Source organism: Eulemur rufifrons, chromosome 29 (assembly GCF_041146395.1).
Source record: "Eulemur rufifrons isolate Redbay chromosome 29, OSU_ERuf_1, whole genome shotgun sequence".
Classification (NCBI taxonomy): domain Eukaryota; kingdom Metazoa; phylum Chordata; class Mammalia; order Primates; family Lemuridae; genus Eulemur; species Eulemur rufifrons.
This window is the reverse complement of record NC_091011.1, coordinates 63,729,841-63,755,191: the sequence shown is the minus strand read 5'-3', so window position 1 is coordinate 63,755,191 and position 25,351 is coordinate 63,729,841. Positions and strand designations below refer to the sequence as shown.

General features: G+C 37.9%; 1 protein-coding gene across 50 annotated transcripts in view; it reads left to right on the top strand.

The window, feature by feature from the left end:
- The window catches only part of NRCAM (neuronal cell adhesion molecule), a 264,004-nt gene that overhangs the window by 221,288 nt on the left and 17,365 nt on the right, over positions 1–25,351 (top strand). For 10 of the 50 annotated variants that reach the window (XR_011231790.1, XM_069462447.1, XM_069462439.1 and 7 more), the window contains 11 exons: positions 2,200–2,324; positions 2,764–2,793; positions 4,279–4,380; positions 8,707–8,904; positions 9,003–9,073; positions 10,077–10,302; positions 11,081–11,196; positions 13,167–13,371; positions 15,576–15,698; positions 16,289–16,465; positions 17,446–17,481. Coding sequence is in view for 47 of the 50 variants with exons in the window: in XM_069462447.1 (XP_069318548.1) it covers positions 2,200–2,324; positions 2,764–2,793; positions 4,279–4,380; positions 8,707–8,904; positions 9,003–9,073; positions 10,077–10,302; positions 11,081–11,196; positions 13,167–13,371; positions 15,576–15,698; positions 16,289–16,465; positions 17,446–17,481 (1,409 nt within the window). In the remaining 3 variants the exon portion in view is untranslated. Of the gene's footprint in view, positions 1–2,199; positions 2,325–2,763; positions 2,794–4,278; positions 4,381–8,706; positions 8,905–9,002; positions 9,074–10,076; positions 10,303–11,080; positions 11,197–13,166; positions 13,372–15,575; positions 15,699–16,288; positions 16,475–17,445; positions 17,482–23,023; positions 23,150–24,396; positions 24,550–25,351 lie in introns of all 50 variants that reach the window. The other 40 variants (XM_069462461.1, XM_069462469.1, XM_069462462.1 and 37 more) reach the window with 15 other exon arrangements.

Sequence of the window (25,351 nt, the reverse complement as noted above, 5' to 3'; positions counted from 1 at the left end):
CAACACATCTGATAAAGGGCTAATATCCAGAATTTACAAAGAACTCAAGCAAATTAACAAGAAAAAACAAGCAACACTATTAAAAAGAAGGCAAAAGACATGAACAGAAGCTTCTCAAAAGAAGAAAGACAGCTCTCTCCACATATATGCAGGGAAAAGGCCATTTGAGCACACAGCAAGAGCACCATTGTTTACAAGCTAGGAAGAGGACCCTCATCAGAACCCAATCTACTAGCACACTGATATTGGACTTCCAGCCTCCAAAACTGTAAGAAAATAAAGTTCTGTTGTTTAAGCCACCAAAAAAAAAAAAAAGAAGAAGAAAAAGAAAGACAAATGGCCAATAAACATGAAAAAACAGTCCACATAATTAATCACCAGGGAAATGCAAATTAAAACCACAAACAGATATCACCTTAGCCCAGTTAGAATGGCTTTTATTAAAAAGTCTAAAAACAGTAGATGCTGGCATGGATGCAGAGAGAAAGAATATTGTATTGATGGGACTGCAAATTAGTACAACCCTATGGAAAACAGTATGGAGATTCCTCAAAGAACTAAAAATAGAACTACCATTTGATCCATCAATCCCACTATTGGGTATCTACACAAAGGAAAAGAAGACTTTTCATCAAAAAGACACCTGTACTTGAATGTTTGTTACAGCGCAATTCACAATTGCAAAGATGTGGAATCAACCCAAGTGCCCATTAGTTCATGAGTGGATTAACTAAATGTGCTATATGTATACTATGTATACTATGGAATACTTCTCAGCCATGAAGAAGGATGGAGTAAGGCCTTTCGCAACAATTTGGATGGAACTGGAAACCATTATCCTAAGTGAAGTATCTAAAGAATGAAAAAACAAACACCACACGTACTCACTATTAAACTTGAACTAACCGATGAGCACACATGTACACAGAGGAAAGTAAAACTCAGTGGAAATCAAGCAGGTGGAAGGGGTGAGGAGGGCATGGGTGAAAACCTACCTAATGGGTACAAGGAACACTATCTGGGTGATGGGCACACTTATAACCCTGACTCAAGCATAACAAAATCGGTACATGTAACCTAAAATATCTGTACCCCCGTGATATTTTAAAATTAAAAAAATAGAAAAATAAAATAAAATAAAATAAAAGAGCTTTAAGGTCCTTTAGCTTGGAATGGAAGAAAGGTCATGCCATTTTCCAGTTGAGGCCCTCAGTTTGACATAGTAAGTATACAGAGTTGAGTGTGTGAATTTTAGCAGTCAAAGTGGCTACAGGCATCATTCCCTATTAGAAGAAATGTTGCATTCTGGTGGAAATGGTTTCTGTGATTCTCTGGCATCTGATCTAAAGCTGTGGGGCCTAAATGGTGTTCTATTGGTTGTTAATGACCCAAAGAGAATTTTGTGGCCTCCTGTGTGTGCCCAGAGTTTCCATATAGTTCTGTGCTTCAACTGGTCAGTTTTATTTGTGGAATCTGAGTTGATAAAGATGAGACTACGGAATATGAGAAAATCACCATCAGTTTATGTCAGCTAAAGCTTTAACTCATAAATTACCTGAGAAGGCAGTTTATTATTTATTCAGCCTCATTAAAATCACACACGAATCCTCTATACATTGATTTTTGACCCACTGAGCAATTTTTCATACCCTCCAGCAACCTCTCGAAAACTCCTAGTGGAAATTGCTGATCTCATCTTCCTGTTCCTAGTGATAAAGCAGATTACTATTCTTAGCATTTACTTTCTCCTATGAGAGAGCATGTGGAAAAAATGGCAAAAAATTTCTGTTGTAAATAATAAAGTATTTAAAAGACACACTTTGATAGAAACTAAGGTGAGTGGTTTTCCAATGTTTCTTAGCAGCAGACCCCTTGGTAAAGCCCTCTAGGAAGGATAACTGGAGCTGCCCCCACACCTCGGAATGCCCCTGGGGACTTTAAGGAAGCTCCAGAGGCCTGGGTGAAAACCACTGCACCAGATACCTTAAAGTCCTTTCTAACCCAAGATTCAATTCATTCTAATTGTTCTTCAACTTTAATCATTGTTAAAGTGATACATATTGTACATGATTGTTGCTCTAATTTTCTGAAAACATTTATCATCTCTCTATCAAATTCAGTTTCTTTCATGCCAGTAAAGCAATTATAGGGTGTGGTTGCATGTCCATTTCAGCTGCTCTACATGTGCTGTACTAACAGGTTCACTGTCGACAAGGATCATTTGGTGATAGCAGATGTCAGTGACGATGACAGTGGCACCTACACGTGTATGGCCAACACCACTCTGGACAATGTTTCTGCCAGTGCTGTGCTTAGCGTTGTTGGTAAGAACGAGAACAAATATGACACAACTAGCTTCCCTGTATTAAGTTGAAAAGAAAACAGAAAAATTGTAAATATTAAATGTTTGCTTCTTGATACCATGGGTGTGTTAATATCCACGTTTTTCTTCTTTCAAAGATACCTTTGAGGCAGTGGTTTCTGTATCAATACACTCTATAGCAGCACTGAAGGAAAATGGTGGACATGTACATTAATGACATTTTTATAAGAAAATTGGGAGAAATGATCTACTTTTATTTAAAATTGAAGGGTTTCTTTCCTAAATTCTTATTGCATGTTTATCAATACCACGTTTCACAGCTAAGCGTAGGCCTTAGTTTTATAATCTTAGATCATGTACAGTCTTTGTCTTCTTGTACTATGTTGTATCTTTCCATTACTAATTTTGATTAAAATCCTTTATATTAATGTCCTTTCTAGCTCCTACTCCAACTCCAGCTCCTGTTTACGGTAAACTAATATGAGTCTTCTTTCTCTATTTTCTGTCAATTTCACATTTGCAGAAAAAAAAAAAATACTTTTCTTTCTCTCTCACATCATTGTGTTTCCTATGGAAAAGGGCTCTGTCAATTATGTGTGTCACTTGTTTACCGCAATAAATCATTTCTTCATTATACCCCTAGAATTTTTCACTGAGTTTGTTTCCAGTTGTTTCTAAATATTTCCTATGCTAGTATAAAATGATTTCATTTGATAAAAGTCCCTTTTTGATACAATTTTCTTATAAAGTAGCATAGTGCTTTTTCAAAACAATCACCCACATTTTACAGAATTAAGAAGCTATTTCTAATATCGTTCCACAAATTAGGTTTTCACTTCAATTTACTAAAAGTTGTTTTAGAAAAATGAATGTTTTACAATTCCATTTTTAAGAAATTTATGCAGGAAAAAAATAGATGTTTAGAACATTTGACTTTTATATCAGAGAAAACTAACTCACTGTGTTTTAACAAGATATAAATCACTAAAGAAAGAACAAAAGGAGGGGCACATCCATGTTGTGTGGCTTTTCTAAGTCTGGAAAATAAATCAAAAATTATTTCCAGAAATCTTTTTGTTTAGAGAGCCCTCATCTCTATTCAGCACATAAATACAAACTTAATTTTATGGCATGACCTCAGTTGGATTTTACGTAGTATCATTAATTATCCTGTATAAGACCTGTTCTTTGTAGACATTTACTGCTTCATTACTGATAAGGAAAAAAAAAACATATATTTATATGGTCTCTGGTCCCCCAAAAGCCAGAGTTACTCCCAGGAGCCAGGTCAGATAAGGGCCCAGGGGAGAACATTAACTCTCTGGATCTCAGAAGCAACATTAGAAAAGGCAGACATGCTTCTAGGACACCTTTGTCTCAACGGTGTCTGTATCCTATTGTCCTTTGAGGGTAAACACAGCTACGCATGCTGAGAGCTACCTACACAGCATTTTATATTCTTTTAAGAATATAAATATTCCCTAGGAGCCATGAAATCTATCATTCAGCATGTTTCAGAAAGAACATTTGAATTTTCTTTAAACAGTATGTTTTATTCACGTGTATTTGTTTTTCAGCATTTGCTATTCTCTATTTCCCATGTATTAGAAATTAAGCTTTGATATTATTTTTCATCTTTGTGCTCGTTCATGTTCATGAAGAGACACACACTGAGAGTGCTGATGAACCATGTATGTCTGCTTCACTGGGTTTGGTTACAAATGATTCAGCTTCCTTTGAAAAACACAGAGCAGAGCTCATTGACGAATTATTTTTGGGTGTGCTCGTGTGTTCCCGGCAACCTCAGTTGTCTGCATTTTGTTTCAGTTGCATGCTCATTGGCCATTAAGTGTACTGTGTCTTTAAGATATCCTCTGTGTGGATAGTATCACAAATAAAGGAGAAACTCTTAAGGATGGATGCTTAACAATGCTGTATGTGTCTTTGGTCTACAGATGTCCCAAATCCTCCCTTTGATTTAGAATTGACAAATCCGCTCGACAAAAGTGTTCAGCTGTCATGGACCCCAGGAGATGACAACAATAGTCCTATTACAAGTATGTGGTATTATCTGATTTATTGCTGATAAGCTTAATGGCCATATTTGTGGCACTTTATAATATGCAACTGAGATTCCTCACAAAAATATTTATTGGCATTCTCTGCTTTGTTACTGATATAGGATAAAAAGATTTATTTATGGTCACCATCAGAGCTAGAGTTATTCCTGGTTATAGCTTCTGGTATCGGACACTAATTAATTGCTGAAGATGTTAATTAAGAAAATACATGTTGTTTGGATTTAAGAGCCATAAGGATCACCTTAAATATCTACTGCAGTAGGAAGATGCATCTTAAGTTAGTTATTCATTTTGCCCATTACTTCTGGGAGAAGAGGGTAGGAGGGACAGGTGCCGAAAGGCCTTGCATACATATTAGGAAATCGAGACATGGTGAGTAAAGTGACTTTTCAAACCCACAGTTGGTAACAGAACTGGATGTAGCATCAGGTCCATTAACTCTTTCTTCTCACTAGCCCCTGCTACTAAGTGCCTTCAACAGTGTCAACTCCTCACCTTGGTGACATAAGCCTAGGGAATAAAATCAGATGAGGGACCATGCCATAAGGATACTGGAAGAGCTTAATAAATTAGAATATAGGTAAGCTTAGAAGTTTGATTGTTAAACTGAAGAGATACTTAAAAGGCAGACATAATCAGGTCACAAGCCTGAAATACATTATTACCTTCAAGGTATATACTTCAGGAAGACTAAATTCCTTTCTAATGACTACCTAAGATGATTCTGAAAAGACAGGTGTGTTGATTTATTGTACCTTCTGGTAAAGCAGAATATATCCAATAAATTAAACAGAAGCTTCCTCTCTATCTTGTGTTAATTTAGAAGTGCTTCTTTCTAATTGAGTTTTCAGTGTTCTCGATCAGAACACGCATTCATCTGGGCTGAGTCTTCCAGCTAGTTCAGTACATTAGCCAGAGTTAGCTGGTTAGGAGGTGTGGAGACTCTTTATACCTATGTTAACATGATACCATTAGATTTCAAGACATTTCTGCTTTTCCATTCACTCACTCACTCATTCAACAGATATTTGTTGAGTGCCTATTGGGTGTCAGGTATTGTTCTAAAACAAAACAGTCAAAAATCTCTGCCCTTATGGAGCTTATGTTTTAGATGACACAAATAAGATCAAACTAATAATATATATTATGTTATTGTATATAATGTCATTATAGGTATGTGTACATATACATGTATTAATTCATGTATACACACACACACACACACACACACACACAGAGCCCAGATCTGCCTTCGAGAGAGAACCTGCTGCAAGGAGTGTTAACAGGAGGTACAGCCTCCACCTGCTGCACCTCCTCTCAGGATCGCTGCGGCGTTCACATGAGGGCACACCCCTGGGGGTACTCCAGTGACTGAGCTTGGTAGGGGTCCTAGAGTTCAGCCATACCTAATGCAGAACTCTTCTAATGGGCATATTTACCCTGGGGCTCCTCGTTGACCCGACTGAGACCATCTCAGAGCTATACTGCAGTCTGAGACTCTTCCTACCCACTCCTTCTTCCCTCCTCCTCCCCGTTACAGATGTCAGGCCAGCACTGTGGTCTGAAGGTCTTCCCTGCCTACTCCTGCTTCCTCTCTCTTTATCTTCCATGGACATTTCCACAAGTAAATCTCTTCTGCTTCTAATTCTGTCTCAGCACTTGCTTTCTAGAGGGCTCAAACACATATATCTATCTATACACATGGCTTTGTGTGTGTATGTATGTATATGTGTGTTTAGGCCATGCAAAGAACAAATCAGGAAAGGAGATGGGGGGAACAGGTGTATAATTATGAATAGGATGGTCAGGAAAGGCCACACTAAGAAGGTAACATTTGAGTATGTCAGTCAAGACAGGAGTAGGGGCCAGCCAGTCACAGTGGCTCACACCTGTAATCCCAGCACTTTAGGAGGCCAAGGCGGAAGGCCAGAAATTCAAAACCAGCCTGGGCAACATAGTGAGACCCTATCTCTAAAACAAAAAAAGACAGGAGTAGGGAGGTCAGTGAGCACACTGTGCCATTATCTAGGTGTAGAACTTTCCAGGGAAAGCAGAGGAAAAGAGCAAAGTCCCTATGACGGGACATGTCTGCTAGGAGGCCGGTGTGGCTGCAGCAAAATGAACAAGGGGAAGTGAAGTTGGAGAGAAGCTCAAAGAGGTGAAGAGTCAGGTGGCGGGCGTGGACTGGGAATTGTGCAGGGCCCTGAAGGCCATTGGAAGGATCAGGAAGCCCTTGGAGGGGTTTAACAGAGGAGTGATGAATGAATATCCTGGCTGGTCTATTGAAAATGGTCTATAGAAGGACAAGAGGGGAAGCAGAGACACCAGGTAGGACCATGGTTCTCAAACTGCACTGAAGTGCCCTGTGATACCTTAGCGAATTCACAGGGGTGCCTGGGGATAGTTTTAATTTTTAATTTTTAAATTTTGATATTTAGAAAATACAGTGACATTTGTCAGACACCACATGAAATTAGCTTGAGGCAGTTTACAGTTTCAGCATTATACTTCTATGTCATATTTTGATGATGTCAGATCTCTGCAAAGCATTTGCTGTGATAAAAAGCAAGTAGCATGTGAAAATCAGTGTGGAACAGGACATGAGGAAGGTGGTGTCCAATCTGTTTACAACGTTTAAAAAGTTGTACAGTGCCCTGTAGGTTTTTAAATTGTCAAGATATAAATACTTATTAGGTTGTATGGACCTAACTACTTAATACATGAAAATGTTAGGTATTTCATTTGGCCTAATGAAATCATGAAAAAAAAATTACTAAGACATTAAGTACACCATGAACTGAGAATGCTTGGAAACTACTGAGTTAGGAGGTTATGTGATATTATAATTCACACAAGAGATGACAGTGGCCTGGAATAGGCTGAGAAATGGTCAGATTTTGGATCCATTTTAATGGTAGAAGCAATAGGTCTATTGAGAGTGCAAAAGGAAGAGAAGCCCAGAAGGACCCCAGGCTTTCACCTGAGTTGTCACTACCAGTTGGGGAAGAAGATTGGAAACAGTTTTGGTCATATCCATTTTCAGATGTTGTATTAGACAATTTAGCGGAATTGTTGAGAGGCAGTGGCTGTAGTTCAGGGAAGATGTCTGAGCTGCAGATATAAATGTGAAAGTCATCCATTTATGAGACTGAAGATCACCTGCAAGTGAATGTAGACTGAAAGAACTCCAAGGACTTAGCTTTGGACCACTGCAAGACATAGAATACTTCCAGTTCATCTTTGTATTTATAGTTCATATCATGGTACCTGGCACATGGTAGGCAATCAATGGATATACAAATACCAATTTTTTACAAGGTTAAAACATGTACATGCCACCAAATTTTAGTAGATATAGAGGGTATGCACTGAAAAGTATATCTTCCTCCCACTGCTGAGGCCCAGCTCCTCTGGCCACATCAGTGTTACCAGTGTGTATCCTATGAGAAGTAATACATGAATATCTAAGTGAATATGTGTGTATACATGTCATAGTAATTTTTTTTATTTTTACATAAGTATAGTATTCAGTACACACTCTTCTGTACCCTGCTTGGTTTCACTTAATGCATTTTAGAAATCATTTCATTTCAGCAGCCCCATTCAACTTTATCAGATGCAGAGTATTCCATTGTGTGGATGTAACATAATTTGTTTAATCAATGTTCTATATTGATGGACATTTAGGTTGTTTACAACTAGGTAGTTTGAACTGCAACAACACTGCAATGTGTATTCTTCTTCATGTCTTTGAGACATATGTGTGAGCACATTTATTCAAAATAAATGGCTAAAAGTATAATTTCTCAAAGGTTATGTGCATTAAATATTGTTAGATTTTTTTAAATTGTCCTATAGAGAAGTTATACCAATTTACACTTCAAAGAATGCTTGTTTCTGTGTGTCATAGTCAACAAAGTGTGTTAAACCTTTGATTGTTGCCAATCTGTTTAGGGGAAAAATGGCATTTCACTATATTTAATTTCTCCTATTATGAAAAACATTGACCATCTTTTCATTTATGTAAACTTTTTTTAGTGATATATGGATTGATTCTAAACAGTTTTAAGTAACTAAACTCAGCATGCTAGAGAAGGAATACCAGACATTATTGAGTGCGCTTAAGTATTAAGGATAAGGCTAGAAGTCTGAAATCAAAATATTTTAATGGAATTTTTCTTGAAAGTTAAATAACCCATGCTTGGCTACTCTTATTAGGTTGCCCTGTTAGTTATCACTGGCAACCTACCCCTGGGTTGACTGAACTCTGTCTTGGGTTTGGTGTGTGTGTGTTGTGGCCAGAATTCATCATTGAATATGAAGATACAATGCATGAGGCAGGGCTGTGGCACCACCACACTGAAGTTTCTGGAACGCAGACCACAGCCCAGCTGAAGCTGTCTCCTTATGTGAACTACTCCTTCCGAGTGATGGCAGAGAACAGCATCGGGAGGAGCTTGCCCAGCGAGGCGTCTGAGCAGTATTTGACGAAAGCCGCAGGTATAAAGCGGGACTTCTGTGATATGAAATGGAATAGAAAAGTTTTCCACTCTTGCAAAAGACCAAAGCTTACACATGTGTGGCTTCTTAACTTCTAGAACCAGATAAAAACCCCATGGCTGTGGAAGGACTAGGATCAGAGCCTGATAATTTGGTGATTACGTGGAAGGTGAGCTACGAAGCCTTCAACTTTCCTCGGTATTTTTTAGAGTGAAAAAAAGAGTTGTTTCAAAATAACATCTGCATTAAAATCCCATTTCACCCATGTCTGGGGAGGAAACCATATATATCATATATCTTTATTTTAAGAGGCAGTATCGTGTAGTAGTTAAAAGCTTGATCTCTGGAGCCAAAATGAATGGTTGCAAATCCCAGCTCTGCCATTACTGTGTGACTGTAAGCCATTTGTTCCACATCTGTTAGGCATCTGCATGATGAGAATAATAATAGAACTACATTCAGAGGATTAAAGGAGTTAACACATTTAAAGAACATAGAACAGTGCCTAGCCCATATATGTGCTCAAAAAATGCTAGCTAGTATTAGCATCATCAAGAACCACCTGGAAGACATGCATCGAGCTATTCCAGTAATCAGCTGCTTTTGGAGGCAGGGTGTTTTCTGCATTTGAAAATTTAACATATATTTACTTGTATAATTTTAAAACCTAGATAGATTTATACATGTATATGTATCCAAATATGTACATATATATATATACACATACATATAAAAACAGGATAGAATGACTGGCTAGCCTAGCCTTTTTTTTTTTTTTTAATAAAGAGGACGATAGTTCATAAGTTTCAGTCTCCAAGGAAAATGAACAATGATGTACCATCACACAAGAATATATGAAGGAATCTATATTAACTGATATATCTTTAGAATTACCCACCCTTGGCTATGGAGCCAGAGTTTGAAAGGTTTATGTGATATTTACTTCTTCAAGACAAAAATTTACAACGTTTGAAATGTTGATCCCAAACAAACTTTGAATCTCATCACAAATGAAAACTAGATAAAAGATCCCTAGAGAACATGGTTAATAGCTTGTGTTTTAGTGTTTCAATGTTCACTTTCTTTTCAGGTTTGGGAATTGAATTTGTTGTTCCCGTACAAGGTTGTGCAGCTGATCTGTTTTATAAGCTTTTCTTTGGCTTTTCTCGTAGCCCTTGAATGGCTTTGAATCTAATGGGCCAGGCCTTCAGTACAAAGTAAGCTGGCGTCAGAAAGATGGTGATGATGAATGGACGTCTGTGGTTGTGGCAAACGTATCCAAATACATTGTCTCAGGCACGCCAACCTTTGTCCCATACCTGATCAAAGTTCAGGCCCTGAATGACGTGGGGTTTGCCCCTGAGCCAGCTATTGTCATGGGACATTCTGGAGAAGACCGTAAGTGTGTAATGCTGTTCCCTTTCTGCTTTTCCCTAACAAAACAGACTTACCAAGCCACAAGCCAAGGCCATTTCTAGAGGTGCTCAGGTTGCAAGGGAGGGAGGCAGCAATTATTTTCATGTTACTTCTCTGAATTTAAACATCCTGGTATGTAAGAAAGAGAATTTCAGAATGTTAAAGGTGATTATAGTACAGTCGTCCCTCGGTATCTCCCAGGAATTGGTTCCAGGACACACCCCACCCCAGATACCCAAATCTGCCAATACTCAAGTCCCAAAGTCGGCTCTGCGGAACCTGCCTGTATGAAAAGACAGCCCTCTGTATCTGTGAGTTTCACACCTGCGTTTTCCATCTGCATTTGGTTGCAGACGTAGAAACCTGTGGATACAGAGGGGCAACTATATGGAAAAAAATCCCCACATAAGGGGACCCACACAGTTTAAACCCATTTGTCCAAGGGTCAACTGTGCTTTAAAAAAAAAAAAAAAATGTCTCTTTCTCCTACTTAGGAGGCTGAGGCTGGAAAATCCTTTGAGCCAAAGACTTTGAGTCCAGCCTTGGCAACATAGCAAGATCCCATCTATAAAAACAAACAAAAAACAAATCTTGTTCTCACAAAGTTAAATAAACAGATATCCAAAAAATCTACTTTCAATCCTTAATAATCCATAGAATAGGACTGGAGTATGCTTCAAGCCAAAATTGTTAGAGATAGTGACATTTGTGCATGAGATTGAAAACTGATATGTATGCTCCTTCACTCTCCTTCCTGCAGTCCCAATGGTGGCTCCCGGGAACGTGCGTGTGACTGTGGTGAACAGCACCTTAGCCGAGGTGCACTGGGACCCGGTGCCTCTGAAAAGTATCCGAGGACATCTGCAAGGCTATCGGGCAAGTAAAAGGGAACCTTTCGTGTTCTGTCCTTCGTAACAGGCAATCAGTGAATGCCACTTGTCAGGCACACTGCATAAGATTGGAATTCCTTGATTCAACCCCTCAAGAACTCGTGAACTTGAATTTGATTTATTGCCTCAGGCAGGGCCACATCTAAAGGACCCTGGCCAGAGTTGACTTCAAATCTCACTGCACCCAAAGCGAGGGAAAAAAAAGTTTTCTCCATTTTTCCCACAGATGATCCAAGATTCTGCCAATAGCAAGCAACTAATATTTGTACAAAATGGGGACAACTAATTCTTAAAGAGCTAGAATATAGCCAACTGCACCTAGCTTTAAAGTAATATGAATTACATGTGTTGAAAACACAAAATTATCCTGATAATAATTTAGGCATATTTTTAATAATGTAGATTATACTTTAAGACCATATAGTTCCAACTGGGTCATTCATACAAACATCAATTATCTCTGCTTTTGGAAAGCACAGAAAGACTGACTCATAGAGATTTTTGATTGTTATTGTGACATACACAGAAACACACATGCGTGCAGTGTCACTACTTTGATTTGTTAACCCTGACTCCTAGAGGTCACTTTGTGTACTGCACCATGTTCAATTTTTTTTTTCTAACATTGCAAGATTCTGTATATAATGTTGATTTCTCTTAAAAATGTCTTTAAATTCCAGCTAACAAACATATGAAAAAATGCTCAACATCCCTAATCATCAGAGAAATGCAAATCAAAACCACAATGAGATATCACTTAACTCCAATGAGAATGGCCTTTATCAAAAAAACCCAAAACAACACATGTTGGCGTGGGTGTGGAGAGACAGGAACACTCATACACTGCTGGTGGGACTGCAAACTAGTGCAACCCCTGTGGAAAGCATTATGGAGGTATCTTAAACAGATTCAAGTAGACCTGCCATTTGACCCAGCAATCCCATTACTGGGCATATACCCAGAGGAAAAAAGGTCATTCTGTAACAAAGACACATGTACCCGAATGTTTATAGCAGCACAATTCACAATAGCAAAGATGTGGAAACAACCCAAATGCCCATCAATACATGATTGGATTAGTAAGCTGTGGTATATGTATACCATGGAATATTACTCAGCTATAAGGAATAATGAAGATACGACATCTCTATGGTTCTCCTGGAGAGAGTTGGAACCCATTATATTAAGTGAAGTATCCCAAGAATGGAAAAACAAGCATCACATGTACTCACCAGAAAATTGGTTTCCCTGATCATCACCTAAATACACATCTGGGAACGACACCAATCGGATATCAGACTGAGGTGGGGAGTGGGGGAGGGGATGGGGGTATGCCTACACAATGAGTGCATTGCGCACCGTTTGGGGAGTGGTAACACTTGAAGGTGCTGACTCGGGAAGGGGGGGTGGGGAAGGGAGGGATATATACCTACATGATGGGTACAACGCGCACGACCTGGGGAACAGACACTCCTGGAGCTCTGACTTGGGGGGAAAGGCGGTACAGGAGCAACGTATGTAACCTGCAATTCTGTATCCCCCATAACAAGATGAAATAAAAAAAAAAAAAAGTCTTTAAATTCCTAAGAAGAATTTAAGATGACTTAATAAATAACAATTATTTTATACAAGTAAAAGACTTAAATCCTATTGTCATCCATTTGTCTCGTGTTCTGTAGACCCGTATGGGTCTCTTGCTGTTTCATTTATTTCACGTGTACTCCTACAACAAAATAGTATAGCCCAGCTTTGTCACATTGTCTTAATTTAATTTCCCTCATTATCTGTGGATTTCTATTCCTCTTGCTTCAGAATCAGTATCCATCATTCTTGCTAGTAATGTTCTTCTAAAATGCACCGAGGGAATTTTCTGAAAAAAAACGATAATTTTGTGAGTACATGGGGAATCTCATTTGTTCCTTTGTGCACCCCTGACTTTTGTTCTTGCTGTTTCAGATTTACTACTGGAAGGCACAAAGTCCATCTAAAAGAAACAGACGTCACATTGAGAAAAAGATCCTCACCTTCCAAGGCAGCAAGACTCACGGCATGTTGCCTGGGCTGGAGCCCTTTAGCCACTACACGCTGAACGTCCGAGTGGTCAATGGGAAGGGGGAGGGCCCCGCCAGCGCCGACCAAGTTTTTAATACTCCAGAAGGAGGTATGGGATGGATGTGTATCTGAGATCTCAGAGACACGCGACATGGCCCGAGAGGTTTGCATGACAGAAGGCCTTCTAAATAAAGTATATTCTGGAAGCTAAGTGGCCTTTGTCCAGAGATGAACACAGCACACACAAAGCTGGCAAAATGTCAGCTTATATATAGCCTAAGTGTACATAGAAGGCTTCAGAACACAAAATGCTACCCTAAAACACTCTCTCCCTTAAAATTTTTCTGCACACGTATACTATCTGAACCCTGCTAACTTGATGTTTATTTTGGTTATTAACTTTCTGACCTGATGCAAGTTCTATAACTTCTCTAAGCCTCAGTACCCTCATATGAAAAGCCTGAGAACTAAATGGATGACAGTCACCCTGTGTCCAAACTCCCATCCCATTACAATCACTTGTCCTTGGTCTCACTGTCCCTGAGAGAGTCGGGGCTCTTTCTACTCGAGGCTGTCACAAGGGAGGCTCCACACTGGTCCTTTAGATAGTTCAGGAGAAGGTGTCATAGAAGAGATGATCGGAGGATTAAAGGATAAAGAGAGAGGAAGTGGTATGTCTGAAGACACAAAGGTATGAAACAGCATGGCTCCTTCAGGAAACTGCTAGTTGTGTGGCCAGAAATGGAGAGGAAGGTCAGCTAGGGAGGACCCAGATCATGGGTGGTCTTGGATGCTATGAATATTAATCTGTAGTCCCTTAGGGGGTCAGTGAATGGGTTTAAGGAGCTCCATGAACCTTCTAAAATTATATGCAAAATGTGTGTATATTTTTCTATGGAGAGTTTATGGCTGTCATCAGATTCTCAAAGGGGTCTGTAATCTCCAAAAGTTAAGAACCACTTATTGGGTTGAGGAAGCTGAGAGCTATGTGCCAGGCACAGTTCTAGGCCCAGGCAAAGGCTGTTGAGGGCCTGAAGTGGGGAGGTAGCAGAGAAGATGAGGAGAGGAGGGGATGGATATGGCTGAGATTAAGGAGATAGAGTTGGTAGGATTTCAGGTCCCAGAAAAAAAGAAAAGAAAAAAGATTTTGTGTCTCAGGAGAAGGTGGAAATGAGGCAGATGGAGAAGTTCAGGCTGACTCTGGTTTTCAGCTGGCCTGACGGTGCCAACAATGGGTTTCCAGGGGATATGGTAGGGGAGGGGACCATCGTGAGGGAGAACTGCCACCAGCCATCACCCTCATAAGGAAGTGAATAAAAGAAGACCCGGCATGTTTTCTCTGGTACTTTGCCAGCCTCTGCCATAGAGAACCTGACACCCCTCAGGCCTTGCCCGGGGCCGGGGGTGTGCCAGTACTGGGGCTTTTTGTCCATCACCTCTAGATCCTGGGCAGCTGTCAGCTTTCAGGATAAGAACATGTCCACACCTGGGCAGGTTGGCCCGTGCCCAAAGCCCAGCGGGCAGGACATTCTGACTGTTTGGAGGCACCTGGTTTGTTGGGGAAAACAGTCCTGAATGGCCCAGAACACAGCTGCTTCCACTCAAAGGTCTGGTTAGAATAGTTTCACTTGGTAACTAGTTAGCTTTTATTAAGACAGCATTCATGGGCCGGGCGTGGTGGCTCACGCCTGTAATCCTAACACGCTGGAAGGCCGAGGAGGGCGGATATTTTGAGCTCAGGAGTTCAAGACCAGCCTGAGCAAGAGCGAGGCCCCATCTCTACTACAAATAGAAAGAAATTATCTGGACAACTAAAAATATATAGGAAAAATTTAGCCAGGCATGGTGGCTCATGCCTGTAGTCCCAGCTACTCAGGAGGCTGAGGCAGTAGGATCACTTGAGCCCAGGAGTTTGAGGTTGCTGTGAGCTAGGCTGACGCCACGGCACTCACTCTAGCCTGGGCAACAGAGTGAGACTCTGTCTCCAAAAAAAAAAAAAAAAGACAGCATTCATGAATCAAATAAGTACTATCTCCTTCAAAAATATTTATTTGGGGTCCATATAAATACAAAGTAAAAATGTATTTTGAGAGGATGGTTTTAATGAATCTAAATGGAAATGGTAAGAGAAAAAGAGGAAGAGAATAAATAAGTACCTGTCATAGGTTCATATTAATGTATTTTCAGCTGAGTTAGGAATGAGTTTCTGAAAATTAAAACCTTGATGAATTGTATGAGCCTGGTGAAATATCATTTTAATACATTTTGAAACATTGAAAAACCTTTGTGTTGACTGTATGTTCTCCTTGTAAGTCCCCAGTGCTCCTTCGTCTTTGAAGATTGTTAATCCTACACTGGACTCCCTCACTTTGGAATGGGATCCACCGAGCCACCCGAATGGCATTTTGACTGAGTACACCCTAAAATATCAGCCAAGTAAGTTTTTGGGAAGGGGAAAGGGGAAATAAGGTCTAAAAAATATTTCTTATCATAAAATACAAGCTATTATTTCTTTGTATCTATCAAATATATACATATACCTGCCTGTGTTCTTTTAGAAAGAACTTCAAGTCTTTTTAAAGAAAAATGATGTATATGCTATTGAAAATTAAGTCATCTGTAGAATAATACAGACCTTGAGGGGTGAGTTGTAGGTAGGTGCTATCCTTAGATTAGATTGGCATCATCTGTAAGGGCACAAGGCCTCTGAAGAAAAGGTTTGAGGTTATTTAACAATACACGATTCTACCTGCAAAAACACAGATTTTTTTTTTAAATGCTGTTGTGCTTCAACCATAAAATTCTCCTAGCTTATAGGCTGTTGAAGAACATATTCCCCCTTGTTAAATGATATGATAAACATATTATAGGAGCTGTAAAAGGTTATCATTTAGTATGTCAGGCAAAGCGTGAGTAGGATTATAAGCCAATGTAAGCCAGGTTTGACATTTTTGGTTAACATATTTATTTTATAATAGCATAGCAATTAATGAGGAATGCACTTGTTTGTTATTTCTTATTGACAGTTAACAGTACACATGAATTAGGACCTCTGGTAGATTTAAAAATTCCTGCCAACAAGACACGATGGACTTTAAAAAATTTAAATTTCAGCACTCGGTATAAGTTTTATTTCTATGCACAAACATCTGCAGGATCAGGAAGTCAAATTACAGAGGAAGCAGTAACAACTATGGATGAAGGTAAGATGGGTATGTATAAAATCCAAATAATTATAAGTATCCTGGAATAAAAATGTTTAACTCAAGTTGATGCTTTCTGTTTCCTTCTTACCATGGAGTAGCCATCCTACCCGATTAATACAAACACTTATTTGTAATTTCTCATTCTGATATATTATAAAATCAGTTATTTAGCTTATACTGAAATAATTATTTGATATCTGTTTTTTAAGACCATGTGAAACTTTTAAACTTATATGACAATATTAGGGTGAGAGTGAGAAATTATATTTGCCACACTTGAATTTGAAATTCAAGATAATGTATTTCCCTATCTACAACTTTATACACACACGCACAGACACACACACTTATACATAAGTATATGTAATTCTAGTTCTGGTCCTGATTCACTGGAAATAATCTTCTAGTTCACATATTGCTTTAGGTTTTCTAGCAAGGAAATTGAAACAATTATTAAATAATGTATTTATTTTGTGTTTGGCCAAGGGATTTTGTGTTCTGGTGAATCATCTGGTACAGAAAAAGCAAAATAGCCTCACTAAAGTATTTAGAATAGGAATTAACACTTCCTTTCATACTTTTTAAAAAATTCTGAAAATTTTAGATTCAATGAAAATGATCAAAAATATTGAAAAAGATTTTCTGGTTTTGCATGTCTCTAAACTGTAGAATTGCTAAGGATTATTCATTTGATTATATTCCATAGCAATAGAAATTGACATTTCTATCCAAAAATGGTTTGAAATATCCTAAGCCTTCTTCGATAATAGACAAGCATGAATAATGCAGCTTATGTGTGGATTTGAATACTGGGTAAATTTGGGGACACCAACATATCTTTGTCCCCTGTACTTGATGTGGCTTCATTCTTCTTGCATGCTTTAGCATTTTAATAAGTGTTTTTTATCTCTATACATGCTTATGGCTGTGTGACATCTAACTATATAGTGTCCTATTTCTGTTTCCCTTCATTAAAGCTGGTATTCCTCCACCTGATGTAGGTGCAGGCAAAGGTAAAATAATTCATCTGCATGACTTTATACATGTGTGAAATTTGCAATGTGAAACATGGGGAAGTGCAGCATGGGTGAAAAACAAAAAATAAAATATGCTTTGAATCACCAAAAGGAGGAGAAGATTTTGGCCAATCTTGGCTTTAAATTTAATTTCTAGTCCTTTTTTACAAGTAAAAAGCCACATATTGAATTCTCCCCAAATTTTTTTTCAAGACTTATCCCTGATACAAATCCTAATCTTAGCTTTTAATAATATGATTTTGGTTGGATCAGACGGGACCAAAATTGTGGATTTACCACAGATCCTCTGTATGGCCATGCCACACATTTAAGGGTCCAGATCTATTAGCCCTGTGATAAAAACAACCTTGAAAAGTCAGATCAACTGAGCGTCCTGTTCTAATCTGACTTAGCTGCATTCCTCATAGACACAGTGTACACGCTGCTGGCATCACACAGCACTGTCCATTTGGGATTTGGGTTTAGCAATACCCTCCAGCTGGTTTGGGACTAAGTCTTCCCACTGGGATTCCCTGCAAGCAAGTCTTCCATGCTCTGCTCAGCTGTGTTATTCCATTCTGTCTTCACCTCCTGAGCAATGCCAAAGATGCCCCAATCTTTGACCCTTGGCTGTTGGCTGACCAGTCAGCTTTCTAGAGAGCAGTGGAGTCCCTGCCACGGCGCTGTTTTCACATGGCGTGCCCACGGTCTGGGGTTTTCCTGGGCTTTCACAAACCAAATGAGTACAAATAGGAATGAAGAAAAAGAAGACCAAGAGAAATAAGTGCTTTGCCCTAAATTATTCAACTCCTGTGAGCTTAGACTTGATACTTTTTTTTCTATTTGCTTAGAAATTTGCTTACAGTTCACAACCTTGGTAAATTACGAAATGTAGATCAGATACATTTTGGAGAGATTGAATAAGAACTATGACCATTTTCAGTCATCTTGATAATGTTTTATTTGTGTTTTTAAACTCCAAAGGACAAAGTTGTAAAATTTCAAAATTTCTACAGTATTGTAGAAAGATTGCTTTCTTTCTACGATACTTTCTACCTGCTACAATATTATAGAAAGATTACTTGCTTTCTTTTATATGTATATGTCTTTTCTGTGATAATTAGATATTAATTAAAATCATTGGTTGTTGTACAACAGTTTACTGCTGTGTGACTTTAACTGAAGCATTCCAGTAAAAGCCTGGCCTCTTTTCCTACACAGTGGACATGTCACTGTGGCTGTGCCTGGAGTTGGTGGCAGAGCAATTATACTTCAACAGGGCTACCTGTGAAGCAAGCCTGAGTAGTCCATTGACTTGTTATGTTAGAAAAGGATATGCATTCTACTGGGAAAAACATCACCCCGGTTTTTAATAAATTAAAAGAAATCTTTATTGAAAGCGTTTCGGTTTTACCATTTGTTGTTATTAAATTGAACTGTGTGAATTACTTACGGAGACAAGCAAAAATGGAGTGTCTGAAAGTTCATTGAGTCCCTAATATTAAAATCTGACAGATCTCAGATAAGGCATGAAATAGTGTTTAAGGAAAAACAAAAAAGCTAAATCTGACTTATTTTTAATATTGGTTCTTTTCATAGTGCAGCAGTAATTAAACATTGCTTGCATAAAAATATAATATTTTAACATGGCAAGACTTTAAACTGCTCGTGCATAATTTGTGATCCTGGGTTTTCCTTCCTTAAAAATATTTCTTTTTTTTTTTTTTCAGCCTAAGAATGAATTCTTTTGTCTTCTCTATCCCTTCTCCATATGTGCAGAATTTAGATAATCTCTGGCAGGAGAAAAATTAAAGTTCTCCAAAATCCTTTCAAATTTTAATTTTTAAATCTCTTTTATATTTTAACTTAAAACAGTAGAAAATGGAATAAATTAGAGATGAATCAAGAGAAAACACCTGTGATGTCCTTAGCTGTGGAATCATCAACATCTAATATTAATTTATCATGAATTGGATTTCATGAAAAGTGATTTTAATTCACTTCTATTCCAAGAGGGAGAAAGAAATGCATCTGAGTTTGTATGTCTTAATTTTCATACAGATTTTAATAGATGTTAATGAAACCCAAGCTTTCAAATATATAATTACAAAAGGATTATAAACCATGAAGAAGGAGCCAGGATAATTTAATTAACTATGTGATGCCACACTAACCCTTCTTCTTACTGTTCTCCTCAATATAATTGAGCATGGAAATACTCAAGATCTTCAAGTCATTTATTTTTATCCATTTCTTTGTATTGTTAAAGCCCTCAATGTTTATATAAGAATTATAGTTGTTAGGCTGGGCTCAGTGGCTCATGGCTATAATCCTAGCACTCTGGGAGGCCGAGGCGGGAGGAGTGCTTGAGGCCAGGAGTTTGAGACCAGCCTGAGCAAGAGCAAAACCCCATCTCTATTAAAAATAGAAAAATTAGCCAGACATCATGGCTCACGCCTATAGTCCCAGCTCTTCTGGAGGCTGAGGCAGAAGGATCACTGGAGCCCAGGAGTTTGAGGTTGCAGTGAGCTATGATGACACCAATGAACCACTCTACCCAGCACAAGAGAGGAAGACTCTGTCTCCAAAAAAAAAGAATTATAGTTGTTTGGCTGTTTAAATTCTATGTCTTTAAATGGTTTCAGGCTCTGGGAGTCTAGGAGGTAGACCTGTGAAAGCATTTGTAAAAATGAAACAAAACATGCAGATAAGGGATTTAAGTTATGTTTCCAGCATTGTTGATGGATTGACACTTGTCCGTAGCATTTTGCTCTTTCACTCTTGAGACCAACCATCAGAACACTGTTATTGGGTGACTAATTGAATTAGGGTACAGGAATAGGGAGAAACTAACTGGCAAGGCAGGAACTGAATGTGCATTCTTTTTTTTTTTTTTTTTCAGGATATTATGGGAGTACAAACATTTTGGTTACATGTTATGACTTTGCCACACCCAAACCATGATTTGGGGCATGCCCTTTCCCCCCTACAACACTCACCGCGTCCATTAGTTGTGAGTTTACCCACCCCTAACCCCCTAATCCCTAGAGACTATTACTACTGTGTGAGCACCTTAGTTAATGTTGATCAGTTAGTGCCAATTTGATGGTGAGTACATGTGGTGCCTATTCTTCCGATCTTGTGATACCTCACTTTGGAGGATGAATATGCATTCTTGACCTAATTAGCAGCCTGCTGTGGCCAACCAGTTAGGAGTCAGCAGAGAAGGACATTGAAGATCAGCTAGTGATGAATCTTCTCTGTGATCTGACCCTCACTATATGATTAATATTTTTCTAGAGTAAAGAACCAGTAAATAAAAAGCAAGTTTAAAGTTCATGCCTTTATTTGGCCTGAACAAAAACAAAACAAAACAAGTCTACCCAGAAGCATAGAAGATTGAAAGAGTTCAACAGCTAATGTCTATCTGGCGCGGGAAATGCACCAGTTTTTTAAGACACTGTATATCAAGATAGTAACACAGATCTTGCCTTTGACGTGCTTAAAATCTGGTGGGTAAGACCAGTGCATGAATAATAAATAGATTGAACAGAATATAAATAGTAATTTGAACTACTATAAATAGTAGTTGGAACAGAATGTTATCCGAGCATAGGGGAATGAAGCATTTATTGTACCAAACAGGATCCATAAAAGTAATGTTGAAGTGGGCCTTGAAGCCAGCCTAGAACATCTTCCATAATTACTCCAAGACTAAATTTCTCAGTTCCATGATTCTAAAATTTTTAAAGACAATTCATGTTTTGCTTCGGTTCTTCGCCACTGATGTTTTATACACATGTGCATATTTACTGTCTCTGTTGACTGATCATATTCCTATAATTATTCCTTTAGAAGAAAATCTCAGAAAACTAAAATTAATTAGGTTCACAGAAAGACTCTGCATAATTCAATAATCAGTTTTGTTCTCTGCTGTTTCCCTGTGCTTAGCACAGAGAGAAACAAAATATACATGGTGTTGTTGAATAATGTTTCAGAGATAAAAAGCATTATTTAACTTCTTTAATATATTTCTCTCTTTTTTTGATCCTAAGAAATGCTATTTTATTATATTTATTCCAGCAGAGGTAGTTAGCTTCTAAATTATGTAACTTGGCCGGGCGTGGTGGCTCACGCCTGTAATCCTAGCACTCTGGGAGGCCGAGGCGGGTGGATCGCTCGAGGTCAGGAGTTCGAGACCAGCCTGAGCAAGAGCGAGACCCCGTCTCTACTAAAAATAGAAAGAAATTATATGGACAACTAAAATATATATATACAAAAAATTAGCCGGGCATGGTGGCGAATGCCTGTAGTCCCAGCTACTCGGGAGGCTGAGGCAGTAGGATCGCTTAAGCCCAGGAGTTTGAGGTTGCTGTGAGCTAGACTGACGCCATGGCACTCACTCTAGCCCGGGCAACAAAGTGAGACTCTGTCTCAAAAAAAAAAAAAATTAAATTAAAAAAAAAAAAAAAAATGTAACTTATTTTAATATTTAATTTTATAGTCTGAGTAAACCCACTGATGCTTTCTGATGTACTATCCTAGTACATTTTCTCTGGGATAATAAATTTACCTTATTTTTTTTTACTACCAAAGTTAATATATCTCTAAATATGTCATTTTTAGTTTAAGCTATTGAGGTAGGGCTGACAGGACTGTCAGCCTCAAATATTCAAATAACATTTTTTAATGACTTTAGATGTTGTCTTTACTTAGTAGCAAGCATATAGCATCATCTAGTATCCATAATTTGGATTTTTAAGACGCTATTTAGGTTGCATTATGATTTTTCAGAAAATGCTATGTAACAAATACTTAACAGCTAAGATTGTCTTGCTCTCTGTGGTATATTAAATGATATAGTTCTTACTCCTTTTATTTCTTCTTTCTTAACTTCTGATATAGCATATCTGGCACTTCCTTTTGCAGCTTCTCGTCCAGTGTACTCTAACCATCCAACATTCTCTAAAGTAGGAGTTCCTCACCTGGGGTCCCTGAGCTCCCCAAGTCAGATTTTCAATGAAGTCTATTACTCAAAACAGATCAAAGGCCACTATTCTAACAAGCATTGTTTCTCATACCAACACCATTTCTTTAAAGACCTGCACTGAAATGGCAAATAGAATTGAAAAGTAGCCACATAGTACTGGGTTTTACCTTGAAGTCTCTGATATTCCATGATGACTTCTCCCCCTGGGATTGTTCAGCAATCCCCTCTCCATCATATTAATACATCAGTAAATGAAGACTGTGATATTTCCTGGGACAACAGTTTACACTGTTCAGAAGCCCTATAATAGAAGTCATAAATTTTAGTATTATACATCATTATTTCTGATTAATTTATTTCCTAAGGCTCTAATTTAATAAATGAAAAACCTTTCTGTAATGAAAGTATGAGTGAACCCTAAATTTTAACAGTAAGTTCTAATTTAATTTTATTTGCACAATTTCAGAGTATTTAAACCTATTTTATATTTGTGTGTACGGTGCTGCAATATGATTGTTTGTTTGTTTTATTTTTCTATTGTATGTTTAGTTCAAGCAGTCAGTCCCAGGATCAGCAATCTGACTGCCGCAGCTGCTGAGACCTATGCCAATATCAGTTGGGAGTATGAGGGACCAGAGCATGTGAACTTTTATGTTGAATATGGTGTAGCAGGCAGTAAGAAACAATTTCATTACCAGATTTTTAATTTGGGGGATACATTTTAAGAGATTATGAGCATTTTTAAGGACTTGCTATGGATCACCTTGAAAACTAACTTGATCCAGTTATATGAATGAGTTATCTAAAAAAACTTATAGTGAACCATCAGCCTATTACATATTTTATATATAACTAGGAATCCCTTTTTTCATGTTATTAATAACAAGGAGCATTAAGTTCCATTACATATGTCATTTTCATATCATGATGTGTAAAACCGGTTCTATGCCCATGACATGTAAATAAGAGTAATAATGAATTATCATATTTGTAAGTACAAGTAGAAAAGAAGAAAAGTTTTTTTTCAAATTGGATCTTGAACTAGCAGAAATCAAACTGACTTGAAAGTATTCATTTTGCCCAAACTATTCCAAGAAAATTTTACAAGAAATTCCAGAAAATTAATACTTTAAGGACACATCCATCATGTTTTAGTGTTTGATAGAAGAGGGGTGTCTGGAAAATATCCAGCTATGTAACTGGTTCTCATTATATTAACAATGGCTGGATACTATCCGGACAGCCCTTGTATACCCAAATCAGGTACTCCACTTAATTCCTGGTCACGCCTACTGGGAGATGGGGCAGCTTTCGTTTTCAGCAGTTTATGAAACTCCCAGTGCCCCCCCTTAATAAGCTGGGTGACCAATAAATGCGACAAAATGTTGACTGGAGTCCAACTTTATGTTTAGGCTTTTATCATGCAAATAGACATTTTTAAAAATAACTATCCCTTTAGAAAAACCAATACTTGGAAAAGGTTGAATCTATAAATTGTTTAAATTAGAAGGCATTTAAGTTTACCAAAAGATTCATCTTGTGAATCTTAAAAAACAATTCCTCCCATAGTTAACTTAAGCTATTTAATATGTCATAGTTCTTTTTGTAAACAGCTTTAGAGAAACTTAACAGTTCCTAAGGCAAGGTGCAGATAAAGAAGCTTTGTTTGTACTAAAAAGAATAATACAGTGAAAGTATATACAATTAATATGCAGTCAAGATATCCAATCAATTTTTCTTTGAAGATATTTTATTTTAATTGATCCATTTGTCATGACTACATTTGTAATAATCTAAAATGGTAAACCTAAGCATCCTAGATTTTGTCATTAGCTTATAAAGAATTTTCCTTTCTTGAAGCATTAAGTGACTTCTGGTCCCTTAAATTATTCAAATTTGTTGTTTTTGCAAAATTTCCATAGGCAAAGAAGAATGGAGAAAAGAAATTGTAAATGGTTCTCGGAGCTTCTTTGGGTTAAAGGGTCTAATGCCAGGAACAGCATACAAAGTTCGAGTTGGTGCTGAGGGGGACTCTGGTTTTGTGAGTTCAGAGGATGTGTTTGAGACAGGCCCAGGTGAGGCACACACCGCGCCAGTTCTGGCTCACGCTCAGAGGTGGAAGCCACCGGGCACTCCAGCGGGAGACGGGGCCTGGTGGAGCTGTGTGGTGGGTAGGGCCATAAGTGTCTTTCTACGGGGCCCTGTTGGGTTAGGAGTTTTGGTTTTTAATTATCTTTGGCTCTTTCTATCAAACGAATTACAGAATTTAGCAAATCATCTTCTAACCACATTATTGCCAAAAAAAACCTTTACAAAAATAGATTTAAATATGATTTTTAACATATTATTTAGATAATTCAATTCTTCATATCACATGTATAAACTTTCTCTGAGTTAAACTGAAATTTTTGAAATGCTTTTGAAACTGAAATCAGTTATAAGAAAGTCACAATTCTTTATGTCAAAATGCACTACAACCCAGCAGAACCCTGCAATTTGATTAGACAACTAGTATGAATATTATTAAATTTGTATAGAACAAGAAACTGTACAATTCACATATTACATTTTCTATCACACAGATTTGCCTGTATATATTTATTTATGTGAACGTTATCAAAATACATGAGTAAAAAGTAAAAGTTTCTAAAGTAAAGAACAATGTTTATGTAAAATGCAAGAACATTCATATTTGCTCACAAGACGGAAAACAATCCCTGCTTACTTAAATTTAAACAAGGGTTTGTGTTATGTGGTCAGTTTGTGGTTCATACGCCCACATTATGTTCAGTCACTTCATGCATTCTTGAGGCAATGTTGCATATCCTGTAGAACCCATAGACAAAATGTATTTTTTTGTGTCTTTCACTAAGAAAG